Below are 21,802 nucleotides of genomic sequence, written 5' to 3' on the forward strand. Positions count from 1 at the left end.
AAACCACCTTTGTAAGGGCAATAGGGCTAAGGTAATTAATGCTTTTTGTCAACTCACCAACTCTCTGAATCACAAAACTGCAGGGATATTGAGATTTGGTTCCAGAAAAAAGAAAAGAAAAGTAAATCAGTATAAAGTTTTAGAAGAACTTTCCTCCTGCATTTGAGAATTTTTAAAAACTCCCACTGATGAGCAGAGGAATGACAGGCTAAAATAAAAAATGTCAATATTAATCAATATTAATGCTTTTTGGAGGTATTTTAAGGGGTTTATTTCTTTCCTGCAGTTGCACCATCCCTCTCAGGGATTCCGATTTGCCACAGTGAGAGAAAGCAGCGCAGAGGACTACGTCAAGAAGAGTTTCCCTGAGATGCACGAGTACATGAGGAGATACAATGTCCCAGCAACACCGGATGGCATACATCATCTCAAGTAAGACAATGTTATACATGCTGTACACTCCACACACATATACATTCAAGCACAATAAATCGTGCAGTGTCATCGCTGAACCTGGTTCCACTGTCATCTGCCCTCTAATATTCAATAACTTGCTGTCATCACTCCCTGAAAATCAACTTCTCTCAATGGAATGAAAGAAGCTTTATCATCTTTTGAACAAAATGTGAGTTGCGTGTCCAAGGAAAGACAAAATTTGAAGAAAAAAATTTGCTGTCATTCCCCACCAAGCCTGCCTGTTTGCATTCAGATCTCACCCTCCTCCTTACCCTGCCATTGCTGTCATCCTAAGCTGCTTCAACATTCAACCAGCATCCCTGTGGAGCAAAGCAGAATATAGTGAGAAAAGGCAGCTGGAATGCAGGCCTAGTCTGCGTAGGACACAATTTCAATGGATGAAACAAGATTTTTTTTTTCTTACTGAGCTTGTAAAATGCTGATTAGAGGGTTCAAGGAAAAATGTCATCTTTAGAAAATTACAAATGGGGAACAAGACAGCATCCCAAGTGTGCAACTTTGAACATTCGGGTGCTCGGGGTTTACTACAAGGCACCAGGCATTAGTTATCAGTTATATCAGCGTAAAAAAAAAAACAACATGTGCATTAGACACTTAACTCTCATGTTATATTATAATACATCTGCTACTTACTGCATTGACAGGAGAAGCCCCATGAGGAGATTAAGCTCAACATTCGTGAACTGGTCCAAACAAAGCTGGATCAGGGGATTGCAATGGTTACATTTATGGGTAGAACAAGTGTTGCATAGATTGAAGGGAACAAAGCCTGCAATGATTTTGGTACAGCTTTGATTGGAACATGGAACAAAGGCATTGTAAATTCACTGGGAGTGTTTAGATTATCAATTTTCTTCAGATGTCATTTTGGATTTTACTTTGGATCATGGTCAAGTATTTCTTTTACTATGATAAGTTCAAAATTCCATCTGTGCACCCTGACGGCTATAACACCATTGCATGTGGAAACTTAGTGACATTTCGAGGTCTGTTTGCAGTTGTCACATTTCTCATCCATTCCCACTACGTGTGTTTTTATCAGTGCTGTTTCTGCCCTGGTCTTTCATCTTAATGAACATGTCTCACCACAGCCATTGAAACAACAGCTACTAACTGCTGCCTGCCTGCTGTATAATTAGAGCATTTTGAGAAAGTGCTCTGACTGGAGCACAATCAGCCATCAGACGACGGTCTTGTACTATTTTGGCTTGCTTGTTTAAGTGGTGCAAATGCTTGTATATGCCGTAATACAGTCTCAATTTACACAAGCTCTTACCTGAAATAGAACTACTTGCTGGAGAGGATTTTTAACCTGGGTGCTAACAGGCCTTACTGCATGATGTGAAGACTTTTCCCTGATCAGCCTCAGAGAAAGTTGTCCTGTAACTAATGCCGTTTTCCAAAACATGACTCACCTACTTTACTGCAGGAAGATGATGCAGAAAGGCAGCATTGTATTTGAAGGAATTTGGTTCAATAATTGGTTGATGTCAAGGTAGTACACTGGTCATGAAATATATAACATCGGTAGCATACTGTGGTGGAGAGACCGAGGACATAAGCTGCAACTTAATTCAGCCCGTAATAATGAACAGCCAGCTTGAGTGTGGAAGATAGCGGAGGATTTCAAACACTGTCCTTGATAACAAGCAAAAAATACAGAGAATATCTTGAAAAAGGCTTTGTAGAATTTGTATCCCTGTAGGATTTGGCTGTCAGTAAAGACATTTTGAGTTGATTTGCAAAAGGCTCACTGAGAGCGCTGTGATTTAATATCTCACCTCTGCGTAACAGGCTTGGAGTGAGGAATGCGAGTAAATTGGCAGAAACTGGCACGCAGTAATTTTATTGGCATGTGGCCAGTGAAAGTGGTGGAAAACCACAGGCAAGACTGGCCTGAGAAATATGCAGTTCAGACAAAGCAGAAGGATGAGAGAAGCTTGTTGAATCATTTACATCCCGTTTTCAGTGATTGCGGTAAACTGCCCTCTGAAAGGCTCCGTGAAATACCTGCAAGTACAAAACAAACCAATTCATTCTCCCATGCTTTTTTTACTCTCAGTTTTTCATCTCTTATTGTTGTGTAAAGTATGTCTACAGCGTGTGTGTTGATTTGGCGCTTTATAATTTATTGGATCTCATTTGTTTCAAATCTCAGACAGAAAACATACAAATGCCAAAATGAACTGAAAGCATACAGCATAGAATTTTACATCTATGAGCTAGCAAAGCAGACCAAATCAAACTCGTCTTATTCTTTACACTCACTCTGTAAGGTCAGAGGTGTGACACGAGGACAAAAAAACTGAGAAAATAAGACTCAGAGCAGCAGCCCAGGAGTGAGATGACAAAGTAAGGTTCATTTAACTTTATGTCTTAGAAGGTGTTAAAGGTTAATTTTTCATGTGAAATGCAGAGGGTTACTTTGAAATGTTTGCGGGTGTGTGAGGTTGGTTCCCCGAAGAATTCTGTTAGTGCTTATGGGTCTGTTTGCCAACACAGTGAATCTGGGAGAGCAACCGTTTCAAATGCCACTGATCAAATTGTCATGAAACTGTAAATCACAATTCAAGTCAACACTCTGCCAAGCGCCATATATTTTGTGGAATCATACAATGATTGACCCGATTCTCGAAACACTGTTTATTTTTTAGCTTAAGGAGTCCTTGAAAAAGTGTGTGTGCGTTGAAATGTTTAATTAGCATAGCATGTGTTCGATGAATGCTGTATAGCTCAGTAAGTATGAAAGCTGAACTCTCACCATCACATCCCACCCTCAGTCTACCCGCTTGCTGTGTGTTTACAGGGCCGACCCTCAGAGGCTGGATGCATTCATCATGGACAAAGCTCTGCTGGACTATGAGGTCTCCATAGATGCAGACTGTAAAACACTTACAGTCGGAAAACCCTTTGCTATAGAAGGTAACATGAAAGCTAATTATATAACAAATTACCTGCTTATTTAGGACACGAAATGCTCCATGATATATTTATATATAGGTATGTGTGCAAGGCTTTTCCATCTCAGTGGATTTGTTGACTAATTTTAATTACCACTCGATTTTAAGAGATGACACGACTGCAGAGTAACTGACCATAAGCATTTTTTAGGACAACCCTAAATTTAACAATATCAGTCATTTAACACTTGCACAGCAGTTAATCTTCTTGCTTTCAAGATCTTAGATTCTCTTCTGTCTACTGTTAATCTCTGGTCCATTTAGCAAGCTTCTTCCTCCCACTGTGAAAATGTTCCCATGGTGGATGCTTCCATTACAGGCCACCGTAGTCCCAGATTCCTGTGTTGTTGTTAATTACTTAATGCACCCTTAAGCCTTCAGGATACAATACAAATCAATCTGTGTACTTCCTACCAAGGCAAGGTACTTCTGTAATTGGCTACTGCTGAATTTGTCACACTTTCCTGGCATGCGAAGAAATTCCGTCATTTACTTCAATGTCAAGTACCTGCTTTGTTTTAGGGTGACAATGGTGCTCTCTGATAAGCACCGGCAGCATTTGCCAAGACTCCCTTCTTTAAGCTCAGCGGTTATTTTTCTCATTCTTGCGCACAGCCATAAAGCACAGAAGGAATATAATGGCAGTACATGGAGGAGAGGTGAAAATGATTTTGCTTGTTGTGACAGAGGAATAATGAGTCTGTACTGTGTATCTCCACTGGCAGGCTACGGGATTGGCCTCCCTCAGAACTCGCCACTCACCTCCAACATCTCAGAGCTTGTTAGTCAGTACAAGTCAGATGGCTTCATGGACACGCTGCATGACAAATGGTACAAAGTTGTGCCCTGCGGGAAGCGCAGCTTTGCTGTGACTGAGGTAGGAGCAACCTGTTATATACAACAACAGCAAATGTATTGTTTTTGTATGATGGAGATAGTTAAGTAACCTATTGCATGTTCTGATCACCACCTAAGGTTGTTTTTTAAGGGGTGTTTCAGCTGGCGCCATGTCTAGTTCCTGCCCACTATGCATCCCAAAGACAAAGAAAAAACCCACTAATCAATATTTTTATGTAACAATGGATCAAACAGCTATTTGTTACGTGAAAAGTATTTGTTATTTGCTGCAGACAGCTGTTTTCAGAGAACAAGCAGCTTACAAACTAAGTTAATGACTACCTGGTGAACATTGTGGAGCATGCAGCAGCTAAAAAGCCAGATATTTCCCCAAGGAGTAAGTGGAGAGCAAAGTGAGAATGACTGCTGGCACTATTTATTAGACAGCCAGACACATGACGTGTAATGAATGCTACTGTTGCTCAGCCTTCACTAAATAGGCAACTGTTTGCTAACATGTTTGCCACAACTTTATAAGGAGATCACTTTTATGTTTGTATTGTATAGAAGTAGCTTTCCTGGATGTGGATTTTTTTTTTTTTTTTTTTTTACAAAGCCTGTTAAAGGCATCCTGACCAAGGACTCTGCCTTCATCATTTTTCTGGCTGTCCTCTCGCTGCACTGCCTCCACCACCTCCTCGTACAATAATTGCTCCTGACTAATTCAGACCCCGGCCTCTGACCGTCCCGCTGCTAACCAAGCTGTGTCCCATAACTTCAGTCTTAAGCGGCGCAGGCCCCGTGGTCCATGCTGTTCTGCTATTACCGAGCACTTAGCTCTCTTAGCAGCCTGGCCGTCTCTCCACCCAGCTGTGACTCCGGAATCCCCAAAAGTGGCTCCTAGCTCAGCGCGGACTGCACACCCCTATTACCAAGCATGCATAAAAGACTCACGTCTTCAAAAAGGGATTCATGTCCCGCCTCTGCTGCATCTCCTTCCTGTTATGCACTTTCCTTTTATATTATTTATTTTTCCCAGCTACATCGTGACATTTCTGTTTTCAAAGGCATATAACCTCTGCTGGTTGCTCATTATGATGTCTAATTAAGGAGCACTCCTGGTGTGTGCCTTTGAATGACAGCAATATCTAATACATAAATGGAAATTACCATTTTATGAGTCTCATCTGAGTGGCAGGAGCAGTACATGGCGGTGCAGCAGAGTCAGTGTCACTGAAGTGAACCATTTTCCGCCGTGTAACAGCTAGACGTGTTACAGATGCTATCTACCACTGCAGACATTTAAATTGCTCCAGGGACATTTCATTTTGCAGTATCATGCCTCCACCTGCCTGTGCTGACGGCAGAGCAAGCTGCTTGACCAGTATTTGGCTGCACCTCTGTGTCGTTTAACTTTTCATACAGCAACCATGCAGAAATTACAGGATGATGATGCTCATGTGCACACTTTAGCTTCTCATATCATCGATTATATTGTAAAATAAGTCATATAAAGCATGAATCGTTTCATTAAATCAACATAACCTCCTTTAAACCTTCAAATGCTCACTTGCACACAAAGCTTCATCGTCACCCAGGAAGTCTAAACAAAAGTAGCATGTTTTGGCACAGTTACAGTGTGCTGCCAAAATGAACACTGGACAACATCAGCAGGAAATTCATGTGATATAAGCAATATGAATTACTGACTAGGCTGGCTCAGTTTAGTCCTACTCAGCATTTTTTTTTTTTTTTTTTTTAAGCAATCTTTTATTCCGATGAATGACTGCTACACCACCAGCAGCAAGCCTGGCATTCTGAAAAGATGAAAAATCTGATGGATTGGCTTCAGCGAGGCAGCCAAACTCTCTGGCATTCGGCCAGCTCTCTGTCACCCCAAAGAAGCTGATCCCATTTGAAGTAATAAAATCAATACCAATAAATGACATATTATTCAATTACCTAACATTAAGGGGGCCAAACTTAACATTACCAAGAAATAAATTGTGATCAAAGGGAAGAAGATTATGAGTGTTATGTGCTTTATTGAAGTTATTCATGGATTTTTGCAGCAAATTTATGCAATTAATCAATGAGTGTTGTGAACCGAAGGAGACAAAAAACACAGAAGCGAAGTTGTGAATTATAGCATCACTATGAGAAATGATTGTTCTATATGGTTGCATTCAGTGAGAAGAGACAGGAAGTGCGTGTGTTGCCAAAAATTAGGAGAATATGTGCTTAAAAGTGCTGATCCAAAGAACAGCCATAATTGTGAAGAATGTTGGAGTGGTCTGATGCACAATAACTTACTCTGCTTTACGCACTGGAGCTAAGCATTAGATTAGATTAATGTCATGTATGCTCAGTAAGCTTGTCTTACACTTAAAGGATAATATCATTGTATAATTTTATCTTTAAATCTCCAAATTCCCACAAAGTTTGAAATACTGTCCCCTGCGGCAAGATGCTACTGCTGTCTGTATTGCCCAACTTCCCGGGAATCACCAGCACCCACTCTCGAAAATTTCATTACAGCTAGCTCACTAAGTCACAATACTGCAATGACGAATTTAATCCATCATGTATTTTTTTTTCCTAACATGACTTTATAATGCAATCATTGCAGCCGCAGCTGTATCGCAAGCTGTTCCATACTCATCAGTAAAAGGATTCATATGGGAATGTACGTCTGCAGGAACGGCAACAGGTGCTCCGTTCAGAAACATGATGTCACAGTAGTTAATGGCTACACTCTTGGATTCATGATATGTTTCTGAGAGGTTTCTCCACAGTGACAAAATAAAGACATGAGGGGAAGAAAATCTCAGTCTTAGGGAGACGTGTGATGTCCCATAGTGAGACAATCTGGAGGGTTTTTCCCAGGAGAATTAGAAAACAGTCAAAATCTCACAGTGATTTTAAATGAAACACATGCTGTTTTATTCCATGAGATGTAACAATGGAGAGGCGATATCTTATTTCAGATCTCCAGAAATCTCTTAAAAAAGACAATGCTGAATTCAGTACTGCACACAGGCATTGCAGTTTTTACTTTAGTGACTTTGTAATTTGGTTAATTATTCAGTTTGGAGACTGTTATCACTTTTTCCCACTGCTTCATGCTGTTCTTTACTTCTAGGAGTGAAGCGCACCTGAGTTTCCTCACACTCATTTTTTGTGGAAAGCTTGTACAAGCGCGGCTGCAGCGATTGCAGTGTTCTAAAGTCAAGTTATGGAAAAACAAAAATACATGATGCATTAGGTTTGTCCGCGCAGCGTTTTGTCTGTGCGAGCCGTTTTTAATGGAATTTTGAAAACAATGGGAACCGATGACTCCTGGGAGGTCAGCCAAAGTTGCCGTAATAGAGACAGTGTGGGAACTTCTGACTGTGGCGAATGCATCAGTGGGCTGGCGCATTTCATGGGTAATAATGGCAGAAAAGAAAATAATAACACAGTCACACAAGTTTTATCATTAAAGTGTTAGCTGGAGGAACAATTTCGCATAAACCAGCCAAAAGCGTCTGCCACGCCTACAGCTGAAAACAAACATCTGCTTGAGGACATGCAGTTTTACTACCGCCCCCAATTAATTTTTTTCATAATAATAACAACATAAAGCACAGAACACACAAAATTGCAAATAGCGACATAAGAAAGTGAAGTCACTGAGCTTAAAGTACATACATTGTACAGAATGATGCATATTGCATGTAGGCGGCTTTGCGTAATATACACAGACTATGGGAATTTCAATATGAAGAGTCTGATTACTAATTAAACATAAATGTTTAAGCTTAAGCAAGCCAGCTTGAGATTTGACATTGCATTCCTGCAAGGACGACCTCTCAATTAGAAGCAATAGTTATGCCTCCCTGATCTCTTATCCTCTGCATCTCCTATCTCTTCGCTTTCTTTTCCCTGCCTGTAACCTCTCTCACACGCTCACTCCTTGTCTCTCCAGACGCTGCAGATGGGTATAAAGCATTTCTCCGGTCTGTTTGTGATGCTCTGTGTGGGCGTGGCCTTATCTCTGCTGACCACCATAGCAGAACACATTGTGTACAAGCTGGTGATCCCGAGGGTCAAGGAGCCACGCTTCAAATACTGGCTGCACACGAGCCAGGTACTGAACTCACACACGAACATGCACATGTGCAACACGGTGAAGCATCTTTTCAGTCATGAGCTGGCAAAGAACCACATTAAAATCAGCAATAGAGGCATTCTGATTATTTTGCTGACAGTTAAGTGAAAGTAACCATAACACAGAAGTCTTTGCAGCCGAGTGCATATGTGGTAAGACAGTGATATATAACAAATGTAATAAACAACAGAATAATCACAGACACACACACACATACATACACTAAGCATGTGACAGCTAATGTGTTGCTTGGTTTTCCAGAGATTACACCGGGCCCTCAACTCAGTCTTCACTGATGACAAACTGCCGACTGTTACCAAGCCTGAGAAGAGGTACTGTGCCCGTCACTGAAGGCTGAGCTCAGTGCAGTTCCAGTTCAATCAAATAAATCCACTAAACAAATACATCACTGTAATATATTCATGCTTAATGTATTGTGTTTAATCATAAATTTGATTCGAGGACATCCCTAACTGATTGAACTGTATGTGAACTGAGTCCAGTTGTGTTGTGATTGTTTATGACTCATTTAGGACATTTTGTTTTCACTTGAAAATTAGAGATTGAAATAATGCTCACACAACAATAACTAGGTTTCCATCCAGCTGTAGCACAAAGTCTGAGATTCTTTCCAGGAAAAAGGCAGGTTCACGTGTGATCCCGTCCACTCATTCAATGTGAACATTAGGAGGCGGTTCATCGAGAGAAACAGTCGGTGGCGCTAATCCTCCAGTCAGGTGCCACTAAACCGTTGCAGAAGAACAGGGCACACTGAGGATGTAATTAAAGAGCACCAGTCAAACGGTGGAAGACCATCTGGAAAATGTGATGAGGCATTTCAGTTTGTTTTGTCACATTGTACTTTTATCTATCTGCCAACTTGTCCACCTCCTCCAATTGTAAAAGCTTCTGCACCCTCCGTCAAATGGAGTTTATTCTCCTTCCACTTTAAATCTTAAAATACCATAAAATAAGTACATTACAAACTGCACAAAAACTAAGAAAATTACTTTAAGAATGAGGCTATGCTGAATTCTGGGGTATCACCAGAACACATCTCAGATATGTTGTAACCTTCATTCACACCAAAAAAAAGCACTTCTAACAGGAATCCAATTTTCCAAACTTAAACGGCCCATTGGCCAAATTATCAGGCTGCGAATAAGTGACATCAATTAACATCCAAGTGGCAGTTGAGGGACCCATTTTTAATCAGAAACTAAACAGAATGGCCAGTCTGTTGGAAGCTAATTATCAGTAAGCGAAAGTGGGGAAATAATCTCTTGCTGACGTCACAGAGCATTGTTTGGCACAGTGGGTGAGAGAGGGAGATTTAGTAAATCATAAGAGCTTCTTTTTGGTCAGTTTCAGTGTCTTTTCAAACATTGCGTGGTCCAGATTAGTTACATAAACCTTCACAGTCGCGTTGACGCCACTACAATGTGTGTGTGCGTGTGTGTCACAGTGTAGCTCCTTTTATTCACATTGGATCACTGCTTCCACTGCCATGTTTAATGTCACATTGGTGCTTCCTCTTCAGATGCTATCAGATAAGCATATCTGATGTATGGCAAGCAAAGTGGGACATTTATCATTCTTTTTTTAAGGCTTCTAAGGGGAGATTAAAACAACCTCCAAGCTTCTGCTGAGCGAATGAGTTCCATTTTATCTTTCTCTGTTAGAAAAAATTCTGCAGGACTCAATTTCACGTCGATCCCTACTTAGCACCACACACGGAGGGGACACTCAGGTGGGACACTCAAAGTGGGGATTAAATGTAAGTAATAATTATGGAGCCCAGGCCATGTGAGGGATGCCTGCGGTAATGAGGATAGATTACCTACTGCTGCATAATTATGCTCATTCAATCAAGCTCTTCCACATCATGCCTGCACGCTGTCTAAGAGTCAGAAATTATTACTGTCATATTGTCAGCGTCCTGCAGAAACCCTGTGTGTCAGAAATGTCTGGCTTCCCTTTTATGTGTCTGAGATTTTGTGCTTTGAATGGCTCCAGCTCAAAGAAAATGCACAGAAAACCTTCCAAGCATCAGTGCTGCCACTGTAGTACATCTTACAGAGAAGTGCTGTACGTGCACCTGTGTACCATCGGCATAATAAAAAGAAGGCATTATGGAACCAAATGGAGCACATGGGTAAAAATTTAATTGGCCTAAAACGACTACTTAGGGTGGAGCCATAACATATTTCATTTCCCTGCTAACAAGGATGTAGAATAGCCCAAAGGCATCGGAGAAGTGTCTGTCTGAGAGAATTACGAGCAGTGTCTATACCCTGAAATGCTCTCCAATGTCCAATTAAGATCTTGTAATAAGTATCAAACACAGTGTTAAGTCATGCAGCTCTAGAATAGACCTTTAAGTGAAATCTAGCTAAAATAAGATTGTCACTTAGTGGATCAAAAATATCAGTTAGAATTCAGTGCTATACTCTTTTTGATGGAAAAAGGGATCGGACCATTGCTCCCATTGTTTCTAATTACTGATACTTATCACTAAAATCAGTCAGAACTGAATTAATCAAGATCATTTACAATCAATTTCCCTTCAATTTTAAAGAAATTTAGTGGTTGTTCCTGTTTTTTAGTTAATTTTCTTGATTGCCTTTGGTATCATGTGTATGTGTAACAGCTCACTTTTTCACGTTGGCTTTAATTTTGTGTATTTTGATGTTTCATTTGCCATTCGAACCACATTATCGATGTAAGATAACAAAAGCAGTACATCGGGCAATATCTGGGATGTTTAGGAAACAGCTTGTACTGTACATTTTTGGGCAACTGGAGCAACTGCAGTGTCGAAATAATTGGGCAAGGAATGTGCTCCGCTGTTTCTCTCATGCTGTGTAATTCTTGTATAGCACACCATCACCGCAATTTTAGAGGAGTGTAATCACAACCGATAAGAGCTACTGTATAACGGTTGAATATAAGAGGACCAAATTTGACATTAACACATTCCCTCTCCACGGGGTGGTCAAGAGGTCATTCAATACTGTGCAGAGCTGCGCCTCCCCAGAACTGGGAGGGATTCAATATCTTGCTCAAGGACACTTCAGCAGGGTGCATATCTTTCTGGTGCACCTGTGTCCTGCTTGATGAAGGACAACCTCCCTATTCACTGTGCTACAAGCTGTGCCTATGTCTTGTTGTGACCGCCGGTCGCAACATCTGCACTGACAGATGGGTTGGGAAATACTGGTCTTTGGTGAAATGTGCCATTCTAATTCCATTCTAAAGATGTAGCTGCAGGTAAACATGAGCTGTCCTCTCTTCACCAGCTGCACTGGTTGACCTGAGATAGAAAAGCATCCATGATTTTAGAGAAGCTGTGAATAGTTATAGCACTGAATTCTGTCTAACAACTCAATACTTAGTTACTAAGTGAAGGATATGAAATATCTTAATGACAGGAATCTGTCTGCAAATTGGAAGTAGATGAGCCCAGATATCTCTGAAAGCTGACAAGTGAGAACTGTAAATGCTATGAGGAGGAGTTTTCTGGCTCGTGTGAGGGGAAAGGACCGGGGGTAACATACCGTCAGCAGCTGTGAAAAGTAAATCAACTCAGCGTGATCGATGAGGAAAGAATAGGCTGACTTGCGGTTGTGTATAGACTCCTGGCCTCTTCATATATAGAATGTAAAACAAAGAGCTTTATTTGTTTTGAGGCAGAAATGGAGACACCCTCTGATGTCAGAGACAGGAACACAATAATCAGCTTTACAGCTCTTTTATTTCAAACCTTATGCAATATGTGTGATTCCTCTTTCAGATGCAACATCTTCTCACACAAAGCAGATACATTTGTATGAAGTGACTTTATTTTAGGGTAAATGCCTCTTCATCATTTTGGAATATAATGACCATGTGAAGGACATCCTAACATTGCAGAAAAAAGAATGATATGTTTTTCAGCGTGTTTTACATCTGCACGCAGCTCCATTTCTGACCTTGATATCATTTCTTTAAGTCTCCACCAGGTAAAAGAAATGTTAGTGATTATACATTTTCCAGTGAGCGCTGTCTCAATGATCATCCCCCTTCATATCATGAAAGCTGAAGCTCATATGGGAATAACACATGGACTCCTAAATTCTGAGGAAATGAAGTTAGAGGCTTGGTGGAAAAAAAACAGAGGAAGAGGGTTTTTGAGTGGGGTGAAACGGCTAGAGGCTCTGCTAATCAGAAGATTCATATTTATTTGCATCACACTTTTCAGAGCAGCCACAAAGTGCTTTCAAAATGAGTGAATAAAAAACAAAAGCATATTCAATGATGAAGCACAAATGTAAAAACATGTCAAGAGGAGTTATTTACAGATAAAAGCACAAAAGCAAGCTGCGAGGGTGAGTTTTAGGCAGTGATTTAAAGGCCTGATGTTTCCGTGTTCACTGAGCACTAATGGCATAAAAGCTCAGCCAGCAATTGTTTTCAATCTAGACGTAATGCCTACCGGGGACCTGCCTTAAACATCTGGCTGCTGTGATATAGTCTAATTAGTTGGAGAACATCTGTGCTTCTAGCACACTAACACCAACAGGTATTGCCTATAAAGATGCTAGAATTGTGGTGATTATCTTAAGACTTAAGGCTTAAGAGATCCGATAACATTGCAAAATAGTCTCTGTTATTGCAGCCAGGATGTGAGCGCAGGTGCCTTCTTGTCAAAAGGTGTATATGTGATTTTAAGATAAAATTCTTTTCATGTTTCTTATACTCTGACGTCTCATCCTTCAGATTAAGGTCTCTTTTGATGTCAGGAGTATCTCATTAGATTCTTCTTGTCACTTTTTATATCATCGGTGAAAATACCTTCTGATTCAGAGAGTTCTTCAGTTAGGTATAAGATGGGAATCTCTCTTCTATACTCCTTTCACGAAATCATGGTTATTTTTGAGCTTGCCGATCTGGTTCAATAGATGTGAAAAGTTTCTGTTTGCGAGAGGAAACCAAATTTTGTTCTTTTCCTAAGTGCCTGGCATCAGAAATGACTGCAGGAAACATTGGAGTTGACAGGGAATACAGTATACTTGTATATTATATTGTATTGGTGCTTTATATACTGGGTTCTCATTTTCAGTGATAGGGAGCACAGAGTGTTCTCAGGAACTCTAAATTTTAGCTTATGGTAATAAAAAAATGTTTTTGTTTAAGTTGTTTTGTTTACATGGTACCATAACTCTGCTATTAAAATCCACAATCTGTTTACTACTCCGCCATACTTCTAAATATAATTTTAAAATGCAACTTTTCTTATTTTTTTTTTGTTTGAATAAGAACATGGGATGTTGCCCTTATGTGGCAACCAATCCACTGACTCACCAAAACACCACATAATGCTATTTTAATAAAGCAGTGGACCACAAAAAAAATTTATATAAATATCAATAATAACCAAATATTCAGAATCAGCACAGGACCTGCCTTCAGCAAAACATTTCCGTGGTTTGATGAAGCATAAAAGCAAGGACACTCAGTGATATTTTCTCTAAACCCAAGATGACACCAGCCTTGTGTAATATCCAATCACGTATTGCAGACGCCGCTTTCTCTCTGCCGCCTTCCTATCGTGCACTGATGCTGTGGGAAAAAAGAGAGATGCTCTGGGCAAAGGTCCTGCGTGACTTGATGTTGTAGGAGTTTCTCATGGTCAGTGCAATCAAAGGGAGTGATATGTCACCAAGGAGAAGCATGCTGTTTTTTATAAAGTTTGAGTGGCTTTAAAGCATCAATGAACTAGCTTTGAGATTGCATTTTTCTTCTGTGGTTTGCGGTGCTATATGAAACATGATGGTGCAGGATAAATGAGTTGAAAAGAAGGCAGGACAAGTGCTGTAAAAAGGACACTGATTGAGGATCACTCTGTGCCTCCATTTCTCCCTGGAGCAGCACAAAGACAAAGGATTTGTCAGGTGATATATGTTTAAGCCTGGATAGAAGGTAGCATTAGTAATGCTGTGTCGAACTGACACCTCGAACTTCCAAACCTACTTTACTGCTGCTGCTGCTGCTGCTGCTGCTGCTGCTGCTGCTGCTGCTGCTGCTGCTGCTTTTGCTGCTCATTAGCAGCAGCAGCAGTAAAGTAAATGAATTTGATTTCTGCCTGGCAGCCTTCACAGTTATGCTCTTCTTTTCTTGTCTTAAATACCTGCATGCTGTGGGTGGCTATTCATTAAACAACTAAATGAAAATACTAAATGAACAATGACATGATTATGACATTGCATCAGTTCTTCATTGGCTGCTTTTCTTACAGCATCACAATCCTCAACAACAGATTTACGGTATTTATTGGATGTACTTTTCTTGCTCAATTATCATAGCCATCTTCTAACAACATGGTACATGGTACCTTGACCATTAGGCCAGCGTGTCAGACTATGAGGAGACAGGAAAATAGAAATAAGGTTATAGTGTCATGACTGACATACACAGATAATCTCTGCAAATTTAGACAGCAACAGGTTCTTGTGTTAGTGTCAAGTGCACAATAGTACTAACAATAAGCTCGAATTAACGGGTGTGTCTCTTTATCAAAGCTGTTCTTAAAACTTCAAAATAGAAATGCAAAGTTAGTCTAGGGTTAGGACTAATGAAACTCAATGACAGAATATCAGCTGAACATACTATGGACTGACAAATCACAGTTTAAACCCATTCAGCCTAACCACTGGGTAGATTATAGACAGCCTAGTCTTGGTTCACCTTAACACCAAAATCCCCATTTACACCTGAATCACGACAAAATCGCCACAAAATCTGCGATCATATAAACATTCAGGTGCAGATCAAACATTTCAATAAAAGCATGACATTCTGATTAAAACAAGACTAGCAGTCGACTGACAGGCTTGTGGTCATAATAACATGAGCAGACTAACAGGCCTATAATTGTCACTGTTAGCATGTTGTGAGCAATTGTGAGCAGATTAGCATGTCAGCAAAGACAATTTGGTAATTAGCACTAAACACAGCTGAGGCTGATGGGAATGTTATCGGTTTTGCAGGCATTTGGTCACAAACCAAAGTATTGGACAGATTGATTGTGTTTGAGGAAAATTTAGGGGATGAACAAAAACATTATATGTCACTCTGAGGTAACATAAAGGTGTGTGCCAAATTAGATGGCATCCGATATTTGTCAAGATATTTAACTAAAAACCAAAGATGTCAACCTCATGATGATGGAAAAGTTAGGGAATCAGCAAAGTCAGGAGGATTCATCCTCTGGACATCATGAATGTCTCTTCAAATTTGCATCGCAATCCATCCAACAGCTGTTGAGATATTTCAGTCTGGACCAATGTGGTGGACTGATTGAACAACTGACACACCATCATTACCATCCCTAGAGCCAAGCTGCATGTGAAGCTAAAAATAAAAATAAAACATATTACACAACAAATAGCAGAATAAAACACTGCAGGACACAAGAAAAAAGCATTTTTCATTTAATAGGACATTCAGGGAGAACACTTGTTCTACCTCTTGGCAAGCATTCACACGAGTTGTGGTATTCCTCCAAGAATCTCGACATCTCTGAACAATAATGCCTGGAACTTTCCCACACAGCAGTTTAGAGAAATTGGTGTTCATTTTACTATCTTGTTCAAGGTTTGGTTTTACCTAAACTGCAGTTTATCATACAACATGCATAGAACTATGCTGCATGTGCTGCAGCAATGCAGAGTGTAAGCACAGGGTTGATATAATGTGTGTGTCTGTGTGATTGTGGGAGAATGATACCATCTGAGCTGCTGGTTCTGCCTAGGATTTCGCCTGAAAAGATGCGGTCAGATCACAATCTGCCACATTGGCATTCTTAGGAAGAAAACAGAATTGTCACCTTACATTTCTCTATGTGTTGTATCTGTCCTATCTCCAGGTGCAATGAGGGAAACAACCAGCCAGCATCTTGGAATCCTGCAGAGTCCTCCCACTGCAACAGGAGAAGGGTCCTTCCACAAGAGATGCAAAATGATCTGGAACGCCCATCCTCCCAGGATCTCCCTCCTCCACCACCCCCATCTCCCCTACCTCATCCCCATTCTCTCCCCTTACTGGAGAAACACCTACCCATAGTGACCAACTCTAACGGTCGTTCTGACCTGTTAGGGAGGGGATTGGGCCAAGGACTGGGGCCCGGGCAGGGGGGCTCTGGGCAGGGTATAACATCAGGACAGTGCTGGGCTTTGGGTGCCGGTGACTGTGGTCCTGGCCTGGGTATGGGCAGGAACCCGCTAGTTCAGGAGCTGTCAGAACTTGAAGGTCAAATCCTCGTAATCAAGCAGCAGCTGCAGTCCGCCATGAGGAGGAAGAGAGAGCTAGAACAGTACCAATCAGAAAACCAGCAAGCAAACCAGACTGCACCCAGTCAGCCCACTACGCATCAGTCTAACCAGTTTGCTCAGTATACCCAGTCCAACCAGCAGACTAACCAACACACAAACACACTCCCGGAGTTCTGAGGCTTTTCTCCTTTGTTGTGCCCAGAGAAACCTAGCTAGACGCAGGTTTCCAAAACGTCCTCTATGTTCTGGAAAAGGGTCCTTGTCTGAGTTTGAAGTTTGAACCTTCACAGACTTCCGGGAGCTGAATCCTCCATTCAGCTCAGGAGTTCCCCTGAACGCTGGATTGAAACGTTCTGCAGGGATCAGATCCTTCCCTGTACCTCCAGCAGAACATTCCCTGACTTCTGGAACAGGAGATTTACTGGAGCCACTGGACAAACGTGAACCAGGGACCCTGAATTAAATCTGTTCTCACTAGCTTGTTGCTGTCACTGAAGAGCTGTGCAAACCCTCCTCTTCTGTACTTCCCTTCCCCCCCTTTCTTCACCTCCTTTTCACCTTTTTCCAACCCCCTCATTTTTTCCTTTTCTGCCATTCCCTCTCCTCTTTACCCCTTCCTCTTGTCCCTCTCATCCCTCTCCGCTAAGCCTTGTCTTTTCAAGGGTACAGATTTGCTTGCCATGATGATAAGCTTCATCATAGACATGAAGACTCTTGGTATTTAAGCTTAATGGGCTAATTCACCTGAGTCTTATGTTGAGACTCGTTGAGAGTGTAAATGACCTGAAATTGAACCCAGCCACTTAAGTCTTTATGTCCTCGTGTCTTGTTGAAATCTTGTACCTTTGCGGAGGAAAGAAAAGATAGCTGATTGGTTGGTTACCATTGATGGTCTAATGTTTCTGGCCTTGGAAAATGCAGTTGATTTGGCGAAGGTCATTTTTTTCAAGTGCGCCTTTCTGTGGGTTGGCGGTGTAGTTGTTATGAGTAAAGAAGACAAAAGTTATAATGCTTCAGCAAGACACCTCTGTTTTCATCCAAAACATCTGGTTGGCATCTGCTGGTGGATTATAGGACAATGCAAAATCTTATTTTAGGGATCACTGTATAATGTTGTCCTGCACTTCACCAATGCACTTCAAGTTTCTTAAAGAAAGCTGCACCTACAAGTCATCCTTTAACTTGTCAGAGTTTGACTTATGGTCTAGACGTTTTTCTTCTTCTTAATGGTTTTGGAGGTTATAAGCAACGCGGGATCTGAAGAAGTAATACATTAAATGGTAACAAATCCAAGAGTCCTCAGCCATTTCAGTCAGGGACAGAGAACAGGACCTTCTTACCCAGCCTTTTGAGATCATACCGGTGCTCTTGTGATCTCGTGACACAACAAACACAGGAGTGCCATTCAGTTTTTGGTACAAGCCCATTGCTAGATAGTAAATGTAACATAGACCACTAGTCAAACTCTGACATCTTATTTAAATATGATGATCATTCACAATTGAACACACTGAAACAGTCCCTCTGTGATGAGACCTGTTTTCTTGCATCTTTTTCCGTTTGTGTTTGGATGTCTTCTGTTATTAAAAACTTACCTCTCTTCTTTGCACTAATTTTTTTCTTCAGTCGCCCTAAAATGTTCCAACTACCTGACACGTCAATATGTAATCCCAAGTACAAATTAGAAAAAAGAATATAGGACACCTGTGCACTTTTAATTAATTCGACTCCATTTCTTTGAAACTGTTAGGTGTGACGGTGTCTAGCTTTCTAGAAACCTTTATGTCACCTAGCAACAAAATGAATTTACTGACAACTGAGTCAAATCAAGATGAGAGGTTTGTTGAGTAGATTTTTTTTTTCTTTTTCCTCAAGGACTTAAAGGGATTTGCTTACACTGGCAGGTACAAATTTCCAGCTGCTGTAAGAGAGACAAAGATGAATCAGTCTAACGAGAGGTACAGAACAATGGCTTTCATCCAGGACACACCAATCAAACTGTGCATTGAGGAATTATTTTCTGGATTTTTTTTTCCAGGTCAGCCATTGAGATTCACCTGCAGTTACTCATTTCCTCCCACCTAAATAGATTCCATTATGGTTTAAAAAACACCCTGCAGCTATATACATAACCAAGCCACTCACAGCTTTGCTGTACACCTTGAAACGATATTTGGTTGTTGCACTATTCTTCAGTCATATTGCTAGCGGACAGCAATTTGGACAGGAAGACATACTCAGAACAGCCAAGGATGACCTTTATAAACACATAGCATGGTCAAATACTGACGCACACACAAACACACACACACACAGTCCCTATCTATTTAGCCAGTGTGTCTGCAGGGTAAGCGCAGGCTGTCACAGCTGAAATGAATACCTGACAGAGCAAAAGAGCAAGTGCACTGGCTGAGCCGTCAGCTTTCTTTGTATCTGTGTGTGTGTGTGCCTTGCTTAGCTGTGACATAAACATCACTGAAGTTGCTGCGGTCGTAACAGGATGAATCAACACAAAAACTAAATAAGAAGCCTGGTTTTAGCATATCTATGCTCATTCTAATCACTTGTCTGGGTAGCATGCGTGGTTGGACAGGGGTGTGGCGTGAGGAGGACAGGCCTGCCTCACAGGATGTGACACTTGGTACATGGGACAAGAATAAAGTCACATTCATATTGACTTTTTGGGGCCTGTCTAAAAATAGGTTTGCTAAAACATTTGTGATGATCTACTTTAGCTCATGCATCATGCTTGAGCACTATTTGCAGAATATTTAAAGTATGACATTTTTTTTCTCCTGAACTGAGCCTCCTACGTGACACTGCCAGACTGTTTAGTGCCCACTGCACCTCCTACTGTACCAGTTCCAATCAAATGTTTAGCTGTAGGGTCACATTACACTTCCATTCTGCAAATAACCCCTCTGTCTCTTATTCAGTCCATGTAGATGTGCAACAATCAGCCAATAGAAACACTGATATCTGGTGTTTGCCATCAACCGTTTGGTTCAGTTTTACACTACCAGACTACAAACTGCTGCAACATCTCACACACTTTTTACTAATCACTCTGCTCAGTTGTAACCATGACATCGGATCATTTTTCAGGGCTTAATGCAGGGGACAATTTTGTTAAACAAAATGTAATAATGTGCAAATGTGACCATACTTTTGGCTTCAGATGAGCCACGATTTAAGGTTATGGCCAATCACAGCAAAGAAGGTAGTATTTGTATACAGCAGAAATACAAATGCTACTCCTTCAAACAAACCCAGGGACAGAAATGTTTCCCACTTCTTCCAGCAAGGTAACTTAAGACTGACAAGATGTCAAGACGGAGTCTTTCTTTCTGCTGCAGTTCTTTGGCATTTCACACTGACATCTATTGCTTTCCTTTTCTTTGGTCACATTTTTTTTTTTTTTTTCTGAAAAGGAATAGAAATAACCGCTGAAATTTGAGCATTCTGACACATAATGAAAAACACAAGAGAACACATTGTTGCTACTGACTATTTAATTTGTGGACAAACCAAGAAAAAAAAATATATGTAGCATTTCAAATGAAATGCTATTTTTTGTTCTTAAAATAAAAGACAATTATAATCACAATGATAATGAGTATAATTCAAATCATGAATATCTATAAAACATCTTGACTTCTCTCTTCATGCTGGGCTTATCTTCCAATGGGAAATGGAGTCACAACATTGTATCACAATCCACTGGTGGGTCGGGGAGGGGGAGGGGAGCCTCAAGGAGGAAAAGTGAAGCAGGAGTCATTAGCCTGGTTTCCATTGAAAAGGCTAGCCAGGCCTTGAGTAAGTCATCCAGTTTCACGCCAAAGAGCACTTGTGTCTCTTTTTTTTCCTTTTCCCATTCATTTTTTAAGGATGTCTTCCACTGGGATATCAGTTTCAGTTTAATTGCAAACCATACCAGTCAAATCTCCAGGAAGATCTGGCACAGGCTAGCCCCACTAGATCTTTCTGTAGAGAAATCCCTATCAACATCACAGTGAATCAGGAAACTGGGGTGAAACACACTCATAGTGAGAATTTCAACCAATCATATTTCATTTTCATTGTGGCTGACAACACGGCACTGCAAGTGGCGAACCCCATTTTCTGACTCGGAGGATGTCACTGACTCTTCCTTGTCATTTCCTCCAAAGGGGAGAGGGGTCGTTCCCCGAAACACCTAAACCGATACCAAAACATATCCAGGTTTACAGCAGGCAAACAGGTCCAAATGGATCATAATAGTCATACAGATTGACAAAAATCTTTACAAAATGTGACCTGATATGGTCAATTAATGTACAGAAAGAGATAATAAAAAGAAGGATTCTGTCTTTTTTTCTGTACAAATGACAAACATCACAGAACAACAACATCAATATTTTTTCCATAGCAGATTTTTCAGACTGAGGGAGATAGATGTGGTGATCGAAGAGGCAAGTCACCTGACAGGATGTGATGTAAAACAGAGTGAGTCAGCTGACAGGAAGTGTGCAGGTTTAACACCGTCAGGATAGGCTACAGCACTCGCTCATACAAAATGTACAAAACACCGTCCGCTAACTACAAACAGCACACCTTGGAGGGAAAAAAATGTCCCATATTTCAAATGGTTTCAAGTATCTGGAAAAACAATCTGTGCTTAGGTTTGCCTTGTGATAATTTTGCCACTGATGCGATCTGTGTGCCTTGGCAGGTTGAATTGAGCATAGCCCAGTTGGCTGAGAACCATTCGAAACATGTTGTATTTTGTCCCCTAGGTGGATTAAACAGATATATCAGGAGTGTTTTTTGTTAAGCATTCGGAGCCACGTGGCATGCGTCCTCGTCATTGTGTCTGGAAGTGCTGTGGAGACGCAAACGTGACCCGGTGCTGCCCCCTTAGTCATGTGACCTCCGTCATTGATGCCGAGTGGTTCTGAAAATGCACATGGAAGGAGGGAAGGAGAAAGCGGTATGAGGATAGAGGGAGATTGGAAAGAGAGGAAAAAGAAAGGAGACAGGAGAGGGAAAAGGTGTGGAAATGAAAAGGTAGCAGAAATCATTGTCAA

General features: G+C 40.9%; 2 protein-coding genes across 3 annotated transcripts in view; one reads left to right on the plus strand and one right to left on the minus strand.

Moving 5' to 3' along the window:
- grin3a (glutamate receptor, ionotropic, N-methyl-D-aspartate 3A) overlaps positions 1-18,344 on the plus strand; it is a 42,423-nt gene extending 24,079 nt beyond the window's left edge. The window contains exons 5-10 of the mRNA XM_076758994.1: positions 287-432; positions 3,284-3,399; positions 4,163-4,314; positions 8,242-8,403; positions 8,686-8,756; positions 16,331-18,344. Coding sequence (XP_076615109.1) covers positions 287-432; positions 3,284-3,399; positions 4,163-4,314; positions 8,242-8,403; positions 8,686-8,756; positions 16,331-16,913 — 1,230 coding nt within the window. The 3' untranslated portion in view covers positions 16,914-18,344. The remainder of the gene's footprint in view (positions 1-286; positions 433-3,283; positions 3,400-4,162; positions 4,315-8,241; positions 8,404-8,685; positions 8,757-16,330) is intronic.
- A 1,886-nt stretch (positions 18,345-20,230) lies between these two features.
- Positions 20,231-21,802, minus strand: part of plppr1 (phospholipid phosphatase related 1) — a 45,878-nt gene continuing 44,306 nt past the window's right edge. For both annotated transcript variants that reach the window (XM_076757465.1, XM_076757466.1), the window contains one exon: positions 20,231-21,669. In XM_076757465.1, coding sequence (XP_076613580.1) covers positions 21,637-21,669 — 33 coding nt within the window. In that variant the 3' untranslated portion in view covers positions 20,231-21,636. The remainder of the gene's footprint in view (positions 21,670-21,802) is intronic.

Source organism: Chaetodon auriga, chromosome 19 (assembly GCF_051107435.1).
Source record: "Chaetodon auriga isolate fChaAug3 chromosome 19, fChaAug3.hap1, whole genome shotgun sequence".
Taxonomy (NCBI): Eukaryota; Metazoa; Chordata; class Actinopteri; order Chaetodontiformes; family Chaetodontidae; genus Chaetodon; species Chaetodon auriga.